Source organism: Echinops telfairi, unplaced genomic scaffold, assembly GCF_000313985.2.
Source record: "Echinops telfairi isolate 266 unplaced genomic scaffold, ASM31398v2 ScPeMD7_7467;HRSCAF=8505_0, whole genome shotgun sequence".
In the NCBI taxonomy this organism is placed as follows: domain Eukaryota; kingdom Metazoa; phylum Chordata; class Mammalia; order Afrosoricida; family Tenrecidae; genus Echinops; species Echinops telfairi.
The window spans coordinates 8,216,067-8,229,990 of record NW_022111367.1 but is presented as its reverse complement, the minus strand read 5'-3'; the positions used below and the strand labels follow the sequence as shown (position 1 = coordinate 8,229,990).

Genomic DNA, 13,924 nt, shown 5'->3' with positions numbered 1-13,924 from the left:
TGAGAAACGATGTACAAATGCGCTTTACACAATTGATGTGTGTATGGATTGGGATAACAGTTGTATGAGCCCCAAATAAAATGATTTTTTTAAAAGAAAAAAAAAATGCCCTACTTCTTTGCCCTGTAATCCCCCCTGCCAACGGACAGCCAGTATCGCCGAATGCCGCCGTCAACTTGAGGGGGGATCTGGGCTGCAGAGTAAATTTTATTACCATTTCTGGGCTGAACAGTCAAGAGCGTACAGGAGAATTTGCTCTTTCTTTCAGGAACCAGGGACTGTGTAAGCCCTTGGAATTTCCCCGGTGCCTGGAATCTGTGATGCTCATCATGGATTCTTGGGTGGGGGCTGTGGCCAGGCCAGAAAGACCCACTAGGATTCACGGCTGGTAAATCTCACCTGCAGGGAGGTGGGCTGGATGTAGAATTCAGTCATGTGGGCAATGATTCCCTCCACTGTGCCGACGTAATGGAAGCCCAGTAAAGACTCTGGTCACTGAAGTCCACAGATTGGTTGCTGACAGATGTCACTGTGAGGGTGGATGCCACCACATCACTATTTGGGGCGTGGAAGCTCCGTGTCGGGAACCGCTCAGATCTTGCCCCAAGGGTCTCTTTGCTTGTATCCTGTCTGCTGTCCTAAACTGAAATAGTCAGTATAGCGATTCCTGAGTTTTGGAAGCCACCCTAACAAATTATGGGCCTAAAGAGAGCAGTGGGAACTCCCAAATTTTAGCTGGCAGGTCAGAAATGTGGGGGCCTGGGAAGTTGAGCTCCACAGCTGGCATCTGAGGGCCAGGCCCTTGAACTTGTGAGCTCTGCCCACACTCTCTGCGGCGGCCAGGGTCCAGGGAAGCTGCAGGGCAGCTGCAGCTGGTGTCGGAGGGTACACAGACGTCAGACCCTTCATCTTCCGTGATAATAATGTCAAATACGTGCACTGAATGCAATGGGGGGGTTAACAGGGATGGACCAACTGCGGGTGACTTAGGGTTTTGCTTTGTTTTTGTGACAAAGGTACCAAGGTAAAGCAAGAAGCGTGAAGTGGCGAGGGTTCACTGTATATATATATATTTGAATAAAAAAATTCTGGTTGGGGGGTACCCCTTGGTATGTATGGATTTCATAAGTGAGCAGAAAGCAGACATCAGTGAGATCACTGCTTAGGCCTAGCAATAAAATACCAACAACCCCCAAAGTCCCTCCTAGCCCTCACTCTTCTCTCCCTGGTACTTACTTGCTCCCTTTATTTCTGTGCAAAGTACTCAAGGATCATAATTATTTAATTCCAATGAAAAGAATTCATTTCAGAGATTCATACACGAATAAAGAAGAAAGAAAGAACTGATGATACACTCTAAACATACGCACAATTCCATCAAGAGCCATTTTCAGGTCGGCTTGCTAAGGCAGGGTCTCGCCAGTCACTTCTGTCCTAACTGCTGCTTTTCAAGCACAACCAAGAAATAGCACGAGGCAGACAGACCGACAGACAGAGAGAGAAGGGAGGGGGGTGAGGGGAGCTTCAAAATCACTGTACTTACCACAGGGCGAGTCGTTGCTCGATTTCCTTGAGAAAATTAGTATGAAATTTGTGCAAAGGTTCAAAATTCGGGAAAATGAGGCTCTTCAGGGTTTCGGGCATGGGGTCCTCTCTGCGCACTGTGCTCTGGAACCACTGCGGTGGAAAGGGACACACTGAGAGCCCTGGCGGTGAGCGCCGGCTGCCCACGACGCTTCGACGCTTCGGAAGTCACTCTGCGCCCAGTGCCCTCGGAGCACCAAGGCAGGGGCAGGGGCGGGGTCGTTTTAACGAAGCAGCGCTGCTTCCTGTCTCCAGGGGGCACACCTGGGTCTTTTAGGAGCACCTGGGCGTGCCAGGTCTTCCTTCTATTCGATGAGGTGAGAAGAGGGACCTGATCTGCCTGTGACCAACCGATTATTTAAGGCAGGATACATTGAAAACAGACACAACAAAACATCCACCATGCCACGCTCTGTCATGAGCAGCTCGTGTGCACTGTGTCCCTAACCCACCACCCGCTAGCATCCTTTATACAGTTGGTTTCAGACTGGAGCCCTGCGGGCACAGTGGGGTATGCACGGGGATGCTAACCAGAAAGTCAACAGTTTGAAACCATGAGCCACTCCACAGGAGAAAAAGTAGGCTTTCTACTCCTGCAGAGAATTAGTTTGGAAGCCCACAGGGACAGTTCTATCCCACCCAGTAGGGTTGCTATCAGTCAGCATAGACCCGATGGTGGTATTTGTCCAAGTGCTCTCTCAAAAGATCATTTCTTTAAAAGCGCGTGATGCTCAAACTAAATATTCTATATTAAATGGGCCACATTATTCTAAAATTGATTGAGGTGATAATTGCTCAACTCTTTTTAATATGGTTAACCCCCTGAATTGTATAATATAAATTATATGTCAATAACATTGTTAAACATTTTGTTTTAAGGGGTAAAATCACTGTTCTATTTAAAGATGACTTCCCGGAGCAGCTTCAGTTCAAGGCTGAAAAGCTATTTCCAGGTACCAGTCTGGGGCTCCTCCGTCTCACGGCAGCCGGCCAGGCAGTCTGGGTTAGAAGAAGAACTTGACGTTCTGCTCCATGCTTTTTGTTTTTCCTCCTTTTGATGAAAACCCATCCTTTGGACCCAGAACAAACCCCTTTACTGGGCAACTACTCAAATCAAACTCTCCATTCCTGCCAACTCACCGGATCTGCACCTAATTCCAACCATGGAACACCCTCGCTGCACATCTTTAGGAAGTCCACCTCTGCTCCTTTGTTAAACAGCTGAGCCCGACCTTGGCCAAAGCGGGCAGTTAAAGCCATCCTCCCTACGCAAGGTCACCGAGCCCACAGTAATGACTTGGGCTTGTTCTATACACATCTCTTCAGTCACAGAAATGCAATGCATGCCTCACCACGGAGCAGTCCTTCCCAGAATCCAAGGGTAAGAAAGACATCTGCAATTGCCTAAATGCTTTTCCAAGAGGGCCGATTAAAATAACAAAAGGCATTCTGCTGGCAGATTTTGCAGACGTGGCTCATTTTATTATGAAATAGGAAATGAGGCTTCTCTTCACCTCGAGGCAAAACCCCCAGGAAGAAGAAATGGTGACCTCAGACAATGGGCCAGACATGGAACTGCGTTAGTTCAGGGCCTGCAGGCAGCAAATGCTCCCCTTTCGTTTGCTCCTTTTTAACAGCTGACTTCCTTTGCATGCCGAGAAAGTTTAATTATATATTTAAAAAACCGCATATGCAGCACAGAAGTCTGATTTCTGTAGCAGGGGACCAAACCCTTTTGGAGAGCCCAGTATTTCCTTATCACAGCCCCTCTCGTGCCTGGGAGCATTGGTGGAGATAAACGATGGGAGAGCTAGCGCGTGAGGGCAAAGGCTCAGCATACCGAAGTGATGACTTCAAGGTCCTTCAGATACGTCTTCTCTGTGGTGGACACTTCTTTAGCAATGAAGTAGGCTTTGTCAGTTGGGAATCTCTGCAAATTCGTAAAGAGAAGCAACACATCATCCTCACTCTGGAACACGTCCTGGTTATGAGCAAGTTGGAATGAAGTGACCTATCGCTAGTGTGTTATTTTTGTCATTAGTTGATGATTATCAAGGCCTGTGTGTGTGTATGCACAAGCCATTGAAGAGAATGGGTTTCAGTGGGGAGAACGCAGTCTCGGGATGTTTCCTTTCATGTAAATATCACCACCATCACATTACCTTGGTCACCACAGCAGGCTAGTTATTCACCATTGGGCACGTATACAATCTCATTCATTCATAACATGGCAGAGTGATAACAGTCTGCCAGGAGATGCATGCAAGAGCAACTCTAACACCCTGTCAGCGTGGGAACTTCAGAAATGGATGTCAGGCCGTGCACAGAACTATCAATGGCAGCTAGCCCTGAGGGGGCAGGGTCACCGGCAGTCTGTCAGCCATCACTGGTGATACCATTGTGATTTGATTCCCTGGAGCCTATCCGTGCGACGGGCAGCCAGCATCCGGCATAGGCCAGTCACCAGTTTCTCCTCTTTTCTTTAAACAAAGAGTGAAAGCAAGTCCCTTGTCACCGGCCATCTTGCCAGGGCCAATCGGTACCTTTCTACGGCCTTCCTCTTCGTCGTCCGTCCTTGGGCACGCCTGGTCATTCAGCAGCGGGCTGACCAAGGGAGAGGCCTGCTTGGTGTCGGGGCTCAGGTTAGGCGACAGGGTCACGTTGGCAGGCACGGCCCCACCCTGGGAGTTGACAGACAGTTCTGAAAGGTGAGGGCTACCAGTCAGGGAGCCTGTTTGGGGATGAGAAGTTTCAAAGAAAGAAAGAAAGGAAAAAAAAAAAAAAGAAGTAATTCCTTCTGGGGCCTGGTTTCCCTTTAGAATGTCCCGCTCAACGCCTGCGAACTACCCCCACCCCCAACACGATGCTGGGGTTCTTTTTCAGGTGGTGGGCTTGTTTCGCCCCACCCCCCCCTCTGAGCGCTACCAAAGTTGCAATCACTCAGCCGAGTCTCTGTGCTGCAACTAACGATAAGGTACTGACATTGGCCTAGAGCCCGGTTACCATAGTTTCGGGCTCCAAACCAGTGCACCCCGAAATAGTATTGTCATCACCTAACTACGGCCTTCTAAGAATGACTCGAGAAAGACAAGAGTGTCTACAACACAAGGAGACATGGGGGAGACTAGAACATGGAACTAGCTAGCAGGAGTCTAAACAACAGACGACGGCAGAATACACGGGGTCACACTACGGGAAGGTAAAGCAGCTAAGTCCCCCTTCTACCAAGAACAGAAGGCGAGCTGGTTATACCTGCTGGTGGTACTCCACGTCTCCCACTGCTTGGGACAGAAACACTAGCGTCACATTCACATGCAAAAAGAAACGATCGTTTAACATCACAAAGCTCAGGGTCATTCGATTTTCACCATTCCCTTTTAGGGTCCAAAAGGGACAGGTCGCTCCTAGCGCCTGTGAGCAGGACAACACACGAAGTAACATGGAAATGTGGTATTACCCGTGATGGAGTCGGCCGGGGTAGAGGACGGGCACTTAACACGCTTTTGCCAACGTAACGCTGCAATTTGTCTACCTCAACCCTCTGAAGCTAGGTGAGGTGGGTCAGACACAGGAAGTGCGGCCCAACTTTGCTCTTCCCTAGACTGAACAGGTTCCCCTCAGTGCAGGCCGGCTACAAGGGTTAGTTAGGCAAAGGAAGCGAAGTAACTTGTAGTCCTGTCTGGTACTGTTTGGGGCGGGAGGCGGGAGGGAGAGGGAGAGAGAGAGACACTTTAGATATTGTTCAACATGCAGTTTCAGCGCGTGAAGGATCTCCGGAGAAGAGTGAGTGTAACCCCCTGGGGGTGCCGCTGTGGCCCTGACACGTCTTCTCTCCCCACTGGGGTCACGCAGAGTCATTTTGCAACGTCAGAGCACATGGCCCAGAATGCACCTGATGGGGTGATGGTTGTGGATTTGAACAACCTGTGGAGAAGCCCCGCCCCCCAAACCCCCAGTCCCAGGTCAATTGTGTTACCACCCGTGTGAAGGGCCAGCGTGCCGTGAAAAACCACCAGAAGCTGTCCTGCCCACCGACGACGGGCCAGTACAGCGATGCTTCAGTAAGGAGATGCCGTGGAACGAAGGCCGAGTGTTAGTCAGGAGAGCCCGCAGCCCCCACACCACCAGACCCAGGAAACCCCGGAGAAAGAGGCCAGGAATTGCTTCACAAATGTCAATTTTATTGACACTAGTACACAAGGGAATACAACCGGTTAGAAAGCAGCGGAACCTGTCAAACAGAAAGGGGGGAACAGTTAGAACTGCAATTGTTTCAGAGTGCTACACTAGTTTTGTTTTAAAATCACAGAGAGGAGAATGTTATCACCATGAACAGGAATTAGAAAAGAGAAATGCTGGCAGTCTGTCAAGATCAGAAACATTTCATGCTGTCGGGCGCTGCTGCTTCAGGGGGACTTTTTCTTATTTTGTCCACCTTAACCCGGCCAACCTGGGGTGTACCTTCAGTGCTCCCACTGTGCGCGCACGCGGTGTGTGCGTGTGCGTGTGTGAGGTCGGGGGGAGCCAGGGAGAAGTGATAGCATGCTGGGCCTGCAGTTTGTAGCGACTGGAGACAGAAAAAGCATTCACCCCGTCAGTGAAAGAGTTGGAACCAAGGGGGAAAACCCAGTTAGAAAGCGAGTTCAAAGGGGGAAGTTGGCCTGGGGTGGTAGGGGTGGACGGACCGTGGGGCATGGCCAGCACCCAGCTGCAGAGACAAGGGCTGCCACATGCCAAGGGAGAGAATATTGCTGAGCGCCCACGAGTACAAGGGGGCGTCTAACAATTTGTAGACAACGAACAGACAAGTAAATGTTTCCGCACACCTTTTGAAGCCTCCTCGTACGAGCACTGCCCCCACTGGTGGACTGGCGCTGGGAACACTGGGCAGGCTGAGGGCGGGACAGCAGAGGACCGTGGGCAGGGAGGGGCCTCCCTGGCGAGGAGGCACGGTGTGTTTCAGAGAAGAACGCCATTCAGAGCTGGCAGTCTCCTTGCTTGACCGACCAGAGGAGGCACTCAGAAAGCAGGGCAGGGAAGGCGAAGTGCATGCCCACCGGTGCACCTCCGTACAATCTGAGCAAGCCCACGGGTGCTTGGGTGAAAGCCTGCCCGTCCCGCCCACATCATCAAAAGGTCAGCTGTGTGGCCCCCTGCGTTGCAGGTGCAATACCCAGGTGCGGGGGACAACCATAGGGGGCCGGCCAGTTTCCTTGTGCCTCAGGAGGCTACTTCAGCTGGCCTGGTCTAGGTCCCAAAGGCCCACACAAGCAAGGATGACGGGTGTGTCTGAACAGTTACAGCAGTAAACATCAACTGGCCAGGCTCAGGAATCGATCGGCAATTCTAAATAAAGGAAAAGCCGGAAACTCTAGTTCAATGTTGCTCACGGGAACAGCATTCCTGGAGAGTAGGCCCCTCCTCCCATGTCAAGAGAAATGACAGGCTTTGAAAGTAACCATCAACGGGGATCACGCTCCAACCCGAAGGATGCAGCTCGTTCACTAATCAGCAATCAATGGAATGTGCGGACCAGGGTAATTAGTAGAATTCGGCGGCCTGATGAGTAATTAAAATTCCCTTTGAGCCAAGAGTTTAAGGCAACACAGTGCACCGTATTTTCACGCCAAGTGGGCATGATGTTTTTGTTTTTTTTGCAAATCATGCAGCCCCTTCGCATGTGAGTTTCCTATGTGTGCAATGTGCATTACAGTCACCTGGCATTATTCAGGTGGACGTACGACATGCTCAAAAATGACGGACTATAAACCGGATTCCACATAGGTCCTGCCCTCGGAATGGAAGTTTTGTGTTTAAGGAAAGGCAGTGTCCACGTATACAGTTGACCTGCCACAATTTTCATGGAAGTAGTCCACTTTATATCAGCATTAAGAAGCAAACATGGATTTGTTGTTAGGCTAACCGTCTGTCTACAGCCCTACAGATCCAATTCAGAGCATGAGGTTGGCCATCTGCTTTGAAGGCACAGCTCTGGGGTCAGGCGAGGGAGCAGGGACTGAGGGTCCTTGCTAGCTATTCCAAGGGTTTGTCGATGCCTAGGTAACGTTCTCCCTTCTCTTCATGATCAACATTCAAATCCAGTGCTGTTGAATCCATTTCAACACAGGCCAACCAGTCCCCGAGTATTACAGACTAGACTGGGTTTAGAGCAGTGGTTCTCAACCTTCCTAATGCCGTGGCCCTTTAATAGTTTCTTGTGTGGTGGTGGCGCCCCAACCATAAAATTATTTTTGTTGCTACTTCATAACGGTAATTTTGCTACTTTATGAATCAGGCAACCCCAAAGCAGTCGCGACCCACAGGTTGAGAACAACTGGTCTAGAGGGTTTTCTTGGCTGTACTCTTTAAGGAAGCTGAATGCCAGGCCTTTCTTCCATGGGTTTGAATTGCTAGCCTTTCAGCTGGCCTCCAAGTAGAAACTGTTTGCTCCATTCGGGGACCGTACTAAGAGTCATTTTCTTTCAGGAAGGGGCTCTAGATAAATAATTGTGCACAGCCCTTTGAAAAAGCACCTGGACCTTAAGGCAACAGGCAGAAAAAAGATCTTTAAAGAGATTAGAAAAAGATTAGTTGTACCACCCTGGAAGCCTAGATGCTTCTATTAAAAACAAACAACAACTCCTATTTTAGAAATTGCGCCAAAAAAAGAAAAGAAAAAGCGGGTGTTTTTTAGGCTTTTAGTTATGGTTTGGGTTAATGAATCTCAAATGTGTTGCCTCTCCCCAATGACTTCACAGTCTTCTCTCCTCCCCTCCATCGGTAGTGGGGCTGGTTGAATGTTGCCCCTCGGACCTGGACTGAAAGCTCTGGCTCACTGGTCTCAAGGGAGGCCCTTCTGCTCATTGCCCTTTAAAACCCTATCAAATGTGTACATCCACACGGCACAGACAATGACAGAGCTGCACATTAGCGCAGCTCTCTTCATGGATTCCCAGTTTATCACCGGCCCAGAAACCGGCTTAGCTTCTCTTGGGTATTGTGCATTCTTCCAGTCTGCCTGTCCTGGAGCAGCAGATGCGCAGCCACACCTCACCTGCAGCACCAGGGTCAGCGCAGTCCAGGGTCAACAAGCCAAATGCTTGCTCGTCCCCCAACCCACCCTGGGTATTGCGCACGCAGGCGTATACTATCCATCTACCTCCTCATATTTTCAAGAACTTAACAAACTGACAATGTTCTGGGGAGAGAAAACTTCCTATCTCCCCGCCCCGCCGAGTAATAAAGCTGGCATTTCTAATATCTTAGCTGGATCGAAGCTAGCTGATGACCTCATTATCTTGATTCAAATCAGGTGCCGCTGTTTCCCCTTTACAGATGGCAGCAGAAAACCAGGCAGTGTTCTCCACAAGTGCTCCTCACGTCTGATGCTAACATGCAAGTCCTTGAGAATCCTTGCGCTGAAGGGAGGGCTTCAAAAAGTTCATGGGAAAATGGAATGAGAAGACAATCTTTCCACCAGCTTTTTGAAGCCCCCTTTGAATGGATGAAAATGAGAACATGACTCTTTCTCCCTTCCCCCTTTCAGAATTAAAAATAGCTATGAAGTTATGAACAATCTTGGCTTCGTCTACAGTGTTCACCTGTCCCGAATCATCATTGGTCTCCTGTTATCAGCTTCTAAAATACAGCTGGCTATATCTGTGCGACCCAAGGCAGATTGTTCCAAGTCACCTCAGGAAACACCTTACAGAGACAGGTTTGCATCTGTTCCTAAAAAGGCCCTTTAAAGATCCATTCATAATCCCTCGGTAAGAGAGAATACAATGCAATCTCTCTAAAGATAATCTGCACTTGAAAGCCAGTTATCAAAAACTGATCAGCATTATGTTGAATAACAGGTAGTCTCCGGAACAGGCAGGGCCCGCCATTGTCTGATGTCTAAACTGGCTCACGTGCCCCGCTCTCCCCCACCCCCAAAAGGGCTCGGTGACAAAGTGGGCAGAATCTGATTGAGAAATAGAGTTATAGGATTACCGGGGCAAGCGGTGTTGTCCTCTTCGGTTATGTGCCAGAGGAGAATGCATACGTGCTTCTGAGACCAAGTTCTTTTAAGAGAACTTTCACAAGCAGCTAAGCACCAGCTGGGCAGTCCGCCATCAAGCAATTCAGAAAAGCAATGGCAATGCCACTTGAGAGAGAGAGAGAGAGAGAGAGAGAGAGAGAGAGAGAAGAGGCGCGCCATTCATGGAGAAGGGGAAGCGAGTGCCTGCCCGTGGGGACAGAGATGGAAGGGGCTCCTGTGTTGGCGTTTGGTGGTGGTTAGTGGTTAGTGGGGCAGTGGCAGCCTTTGGGTTGGGGAACAATAGGGTGCTTCGCACCACTGAGAAATATCATTTTGTACTCAGGACAAAGCTCCGACCATGGGGGGGGGGGCGCAGAACAGTTAAACCATTGACAGTTTTTACAGCAAGATACCTGTTAGGACAAGTGAAAGCCTCTTCAGTCTAGATGAACGAGAGATTAACACCATGCACGCATTGCACATGAGCTTGGCTTTCCATGCTGAAAGTTGTCAGGCTCGCTGCTCTTGGAGAAGCCAGCCATCTCCCCAGTGGTGTCAACCCAGGCTTTCTTGAGATACTGCACAGCAGGCAGTTGGGAGGAGAGGAAGCAGACAGTACCTGTGGCGTTTGCCTACATTTGGGGTGCTTGTCAAAACTACCCACAACCACGAGGAGCCGCAGGGGCTCAGTGAGGTGAGGGCTTTTCCTGGATCTCCCCGTCTACCCCGCTCCCCACACAAACAACGGAATCTTCTGGTGGATCGGATGGCTGGGGCATGCTGTGCTCCGGCCCTTGTTTAAAGAGGTGTTCAGAACCCTCGGGGACCATCTCAGCTTCCTATGTAAACGCACGCCACAGAGGCTTTCTGCTTCCGTGAGACCTCTCCCGCAACTACAGCGACCTTGCCACCTTCCGGTACCTGGCCTGGAGCACAAGGGCAGGTCTCGCCCAAGATGACATCAGGAGGTCACCAGTTGCTGGCAGACTGCTTAGACTCGCAGTGAGGCCCCGCAGGCTGGCGTGGAACTGCCCGCTGCAGGGTTTTCAATCCTGGCCTGGGGTTTGTTGTTCAGGCTTTTATCCCCAGGTATTTCTGAGTGGATGCAAACCTGGGCCAACCTTAACTGTTCACATCCTAGGGCCTCCGTCCAAAAGGCAGACCCTTCTATCCGTCTCCCATGTCCCCGCCCTTGGTGGAGGATGGGGCCCCGACCACCCACTGCTCCAGAGGCTCAGCTAGCTTGCTGGTGAGCAGGATGGCTGCATTCCAGAGGAAACAGGTATTCCAAGTACAAACTGGGATGAAAACAACACAAAACATCAGACAGGGCTCCAACAACGCTGGGCGCAGAAGCGAACGCCATGCTTTGTGGGCAAAGACAGAACACGGGGGGATGGGGAGGGGGATTTTTTTGTTAAGGTTTTTTTCTCCCAGATAGGCAATGCATGCTGACAAAACAGTGTATATACAATGGAACAACAGGGGGGAAAAATGCTTTCTCAGATTTATTAAACAAATGACAAAAATGAGAATGAAGTCCCAGCCTTTTCTACTTCCAAATCGATGCATTAGACATTTTCAATCTACTACCTAGAGTATCGAATAGACACACAGAGAGAACAGATGGGCATTGGATTAATAAACTGAGCCGAAGCTTGTGAAATTTGGTTAGTGAGGTTGTCACGTTGTCACCTTTCCAGGCAGAAGGGGGTGTGAGCGTCGGGGGTTGTCAGCTCAGCTCAGGGCGAAAGCAGCATGTCTGTGCAAAGACCCTGCCCTGGGTCTCCCTACACAGGCTCCCGCAGGCAGAGTGGCAAACCCTGCGTTTCTTACAAAGGGATTCGGAAAAAGGAGCTGTTAGCCCATATCCAATGGGCCTCCACGCACGTGAGGGAGTAAAAGCAGGTCCACATCACCCCACCACCACTAGACCCAACATCTTTTGGTGCCACTAAACCACCCAGGTTTACAAAAAGGGCAAAAATAAACAAGTACAATAACAAACAAACAAAACCCCCAAACAACAGCGGCCTCAAGCCCAACTGATCAGGACTCTCTCAGAGGCTGCCAGTCTTGTGGGAACAGGCAATCCTCTTTTCCCTGTGGAGCGGCTGGTGGGTTCGAACCTGTGACTTGAGACCAACTGACATCACCACCTGGGCTCACCCCAGACTCATAAGAGGAAGGAAAAACAGCTACCACTTGCTAGATCCATTCTGACTGTTGGCAGAGTACAGCTACTCCATCCGGCTTTCTTGGCTGTGATCATTTGGCAAAAGATAACCAGGTGTTTCTTCCAAGGTGCTTCTGGGGAGGTTTAGTAGCATCACCCTTTCTTTCAGCTAGTCGACAAGCACTTAAGCACTGGAGCTTCCCAAGGGGGTTTAAGAGCCACGATGGTGCAGTATTTAGTTCCGTGGGACATAGGGTCGCTATGAACCAGAACCAACTTGAAGGCACCCACCACCACGGCCGCTGCCGCCACCAATCTCAGCAGCCTAGGCACCACTCCCACCACACTTCCTACTTGAGTGTAAAGACAGTCACTGCAGAATGTCTCGGCAGCACGCGCGCGCGCGCGCGCACACACACACTCAGGTGGGCCCTGCTCCCTTCCTCAGTGCCCTGGGTTCAGCTTCTCTGGCATTTCTTCACTGATTTCCAACGATGCCTGGGCACTCCGAACACGCGTGCCTGGGCCGAGCAGCGAGATCACGTGTCTTGCAGTATCACCTGCCACGATGGTGGACCGGCTAGGAGCCTTAGGTTAAACCACACTCGTTGTTGAGACAGCCCGGGCAACTGTTGTTTTTTCATCCTCCTACTTTCAAACAGAAACCTGTCCCAAGACATAGCAGGGCCACCTGAACCTGAACCTCCCAACCTCCCTCAAGCGAACGGACTGCCTTCCACCTGGTTACAGCCCATTTCTAGAGACCAGGAAGACAGACAGTGCTAAGTTGGGACACGGGGGGCTTCTCCATCTGCCCACATGGGCATGATCCTGAAGCAATCAGAACCCACTTCCTGTCTGACACTACAAAGCCAGAGTGTCCCCCATTCTTCCCGATGTCCGTCAGGCTGTACAATTATTTTCACTTCGGGGTAGACAATGTGGTAGAAGTTCCAGTGCCCAAGATGTCAATCATGCTCGTTAGCTTGTCTGCAGTGCTGCGCTACTGGTTTACGAAGCAAGGCCTTTTTTTCCCCACCTGGTAACAAAACTATCCCCTTCTGCCAAACCTGCACCTGTATATGGCTTATGAACCCGCATTTCGGTCCCTCTGCTCGCTCCAGGTCATTCGAGGAAGCGGCCACAGCCCTTTTCAAGCCTGTCGCAGAGCAGGCGGCCACCAGGCCACACGTGGCTCTTGGACGCCCACAACTCTTCAGTCCCATCCCCATGTACTACTTCTTATTTATTTTTAGTAAGACGGGAATTGCTGCATTAAGTAGTATGCTAACCTTGGCCTAAGAGTCAAGTCTGTTTTCAAACGCCGACAACCGACGCTACAAACATGCACACGTGTTCAAAGGAGACCCCCTTTCCCTGTATTAAATTTCACTCAATTAAGCAAAAGCAGATGGAATTAGACTACCAAGGACAAAGCACCCCCAGCCCCTCTACCCCCTGCCTGGCATAAATTCTTTAGAAGTCACCAGAGCAAATTTCATTAGTCCTTTACTGCTCTGAGATGTCCATTCAACTGAACCCTTTACCGCACACGCTCTTGCTCTTAGGGACCTGGCCAATCCCTTACTCGCGCCACGGAGTCCGCGTGCACAGAGCTAGGGGCAGGGGCTGGTTTGGGAACACTTGCCTCTTTAAGGTTCAAAGAAACCAGAGCTAGCTATATGCAGGGGTGGCCCAGACAGGTTCTGGCAGTTTGCTTTGAAAGCTTTAGCAGTAATGCGGAAAGCCAGGGGAAAGCTAGGCTAAGAGTAAGCTCCAGACACTCAGAGGAGCACTGTTTAGTCTACACAGGGGATCGGGGTGGGGGTGGAGGTGGGGGAATGCGGCTTTCTTGGGAATACAACCCTGAGAACTTCTGAATCTGGCTACCCGGAATAAGGGTGCAGGCGTGATCAAGCGAGAAGAAAATAAACTCAAATTACAGACCACATCATCCAAGGCTGCATCTACCTAGCTCGCAACGACTTGCCAATGGCTGAGTTCTCCCGGGTCTATTTTGTCTCGAAATATGGACAACGTCTGAATGAAGAAAAGCTCATGAATCTTGATCGCAGATATGCAAAGGGCGTTTGTACCCGTTAACAAGTTTTACCTACATTTAAATGCCATTTTAATGCTGC

The 13,924-nt window shown here is 50.3% G+C and overlaps 1 protein-coding gene across 1 annotated transcript in view; it reads right to left on the bottom strand.

Moving 5' to 3' along the window:
• The window catches only part of FARP1 (FERM, ARH/RhoGEF and pleckstrin domain protein 1), a 306,860-nt gene that overhangs the window by 40,100 nt on the left and 252,836 nt on the right, over positions 1-13,924 (bottom strand). The window contains exons 14-16 of the mRNA XM_004704274.2: positions 4,128-4,315; positions 3,425-3,514; positions 1,544-1,677 (exon numbers count right to left, since the gene is read on the bottom strand). Of these exons, the coding sequence (XP_004704331.1) occupies positions 1,544-1,677; positions 3,425-3,514; positions 4,128-4,315 (412 nt within the window). The remainder of the gene's footprint in view (positions 1-1,543; positions 1,678-3,424; positions 3,515-4,127; positions 4,316-13,924) is intronic.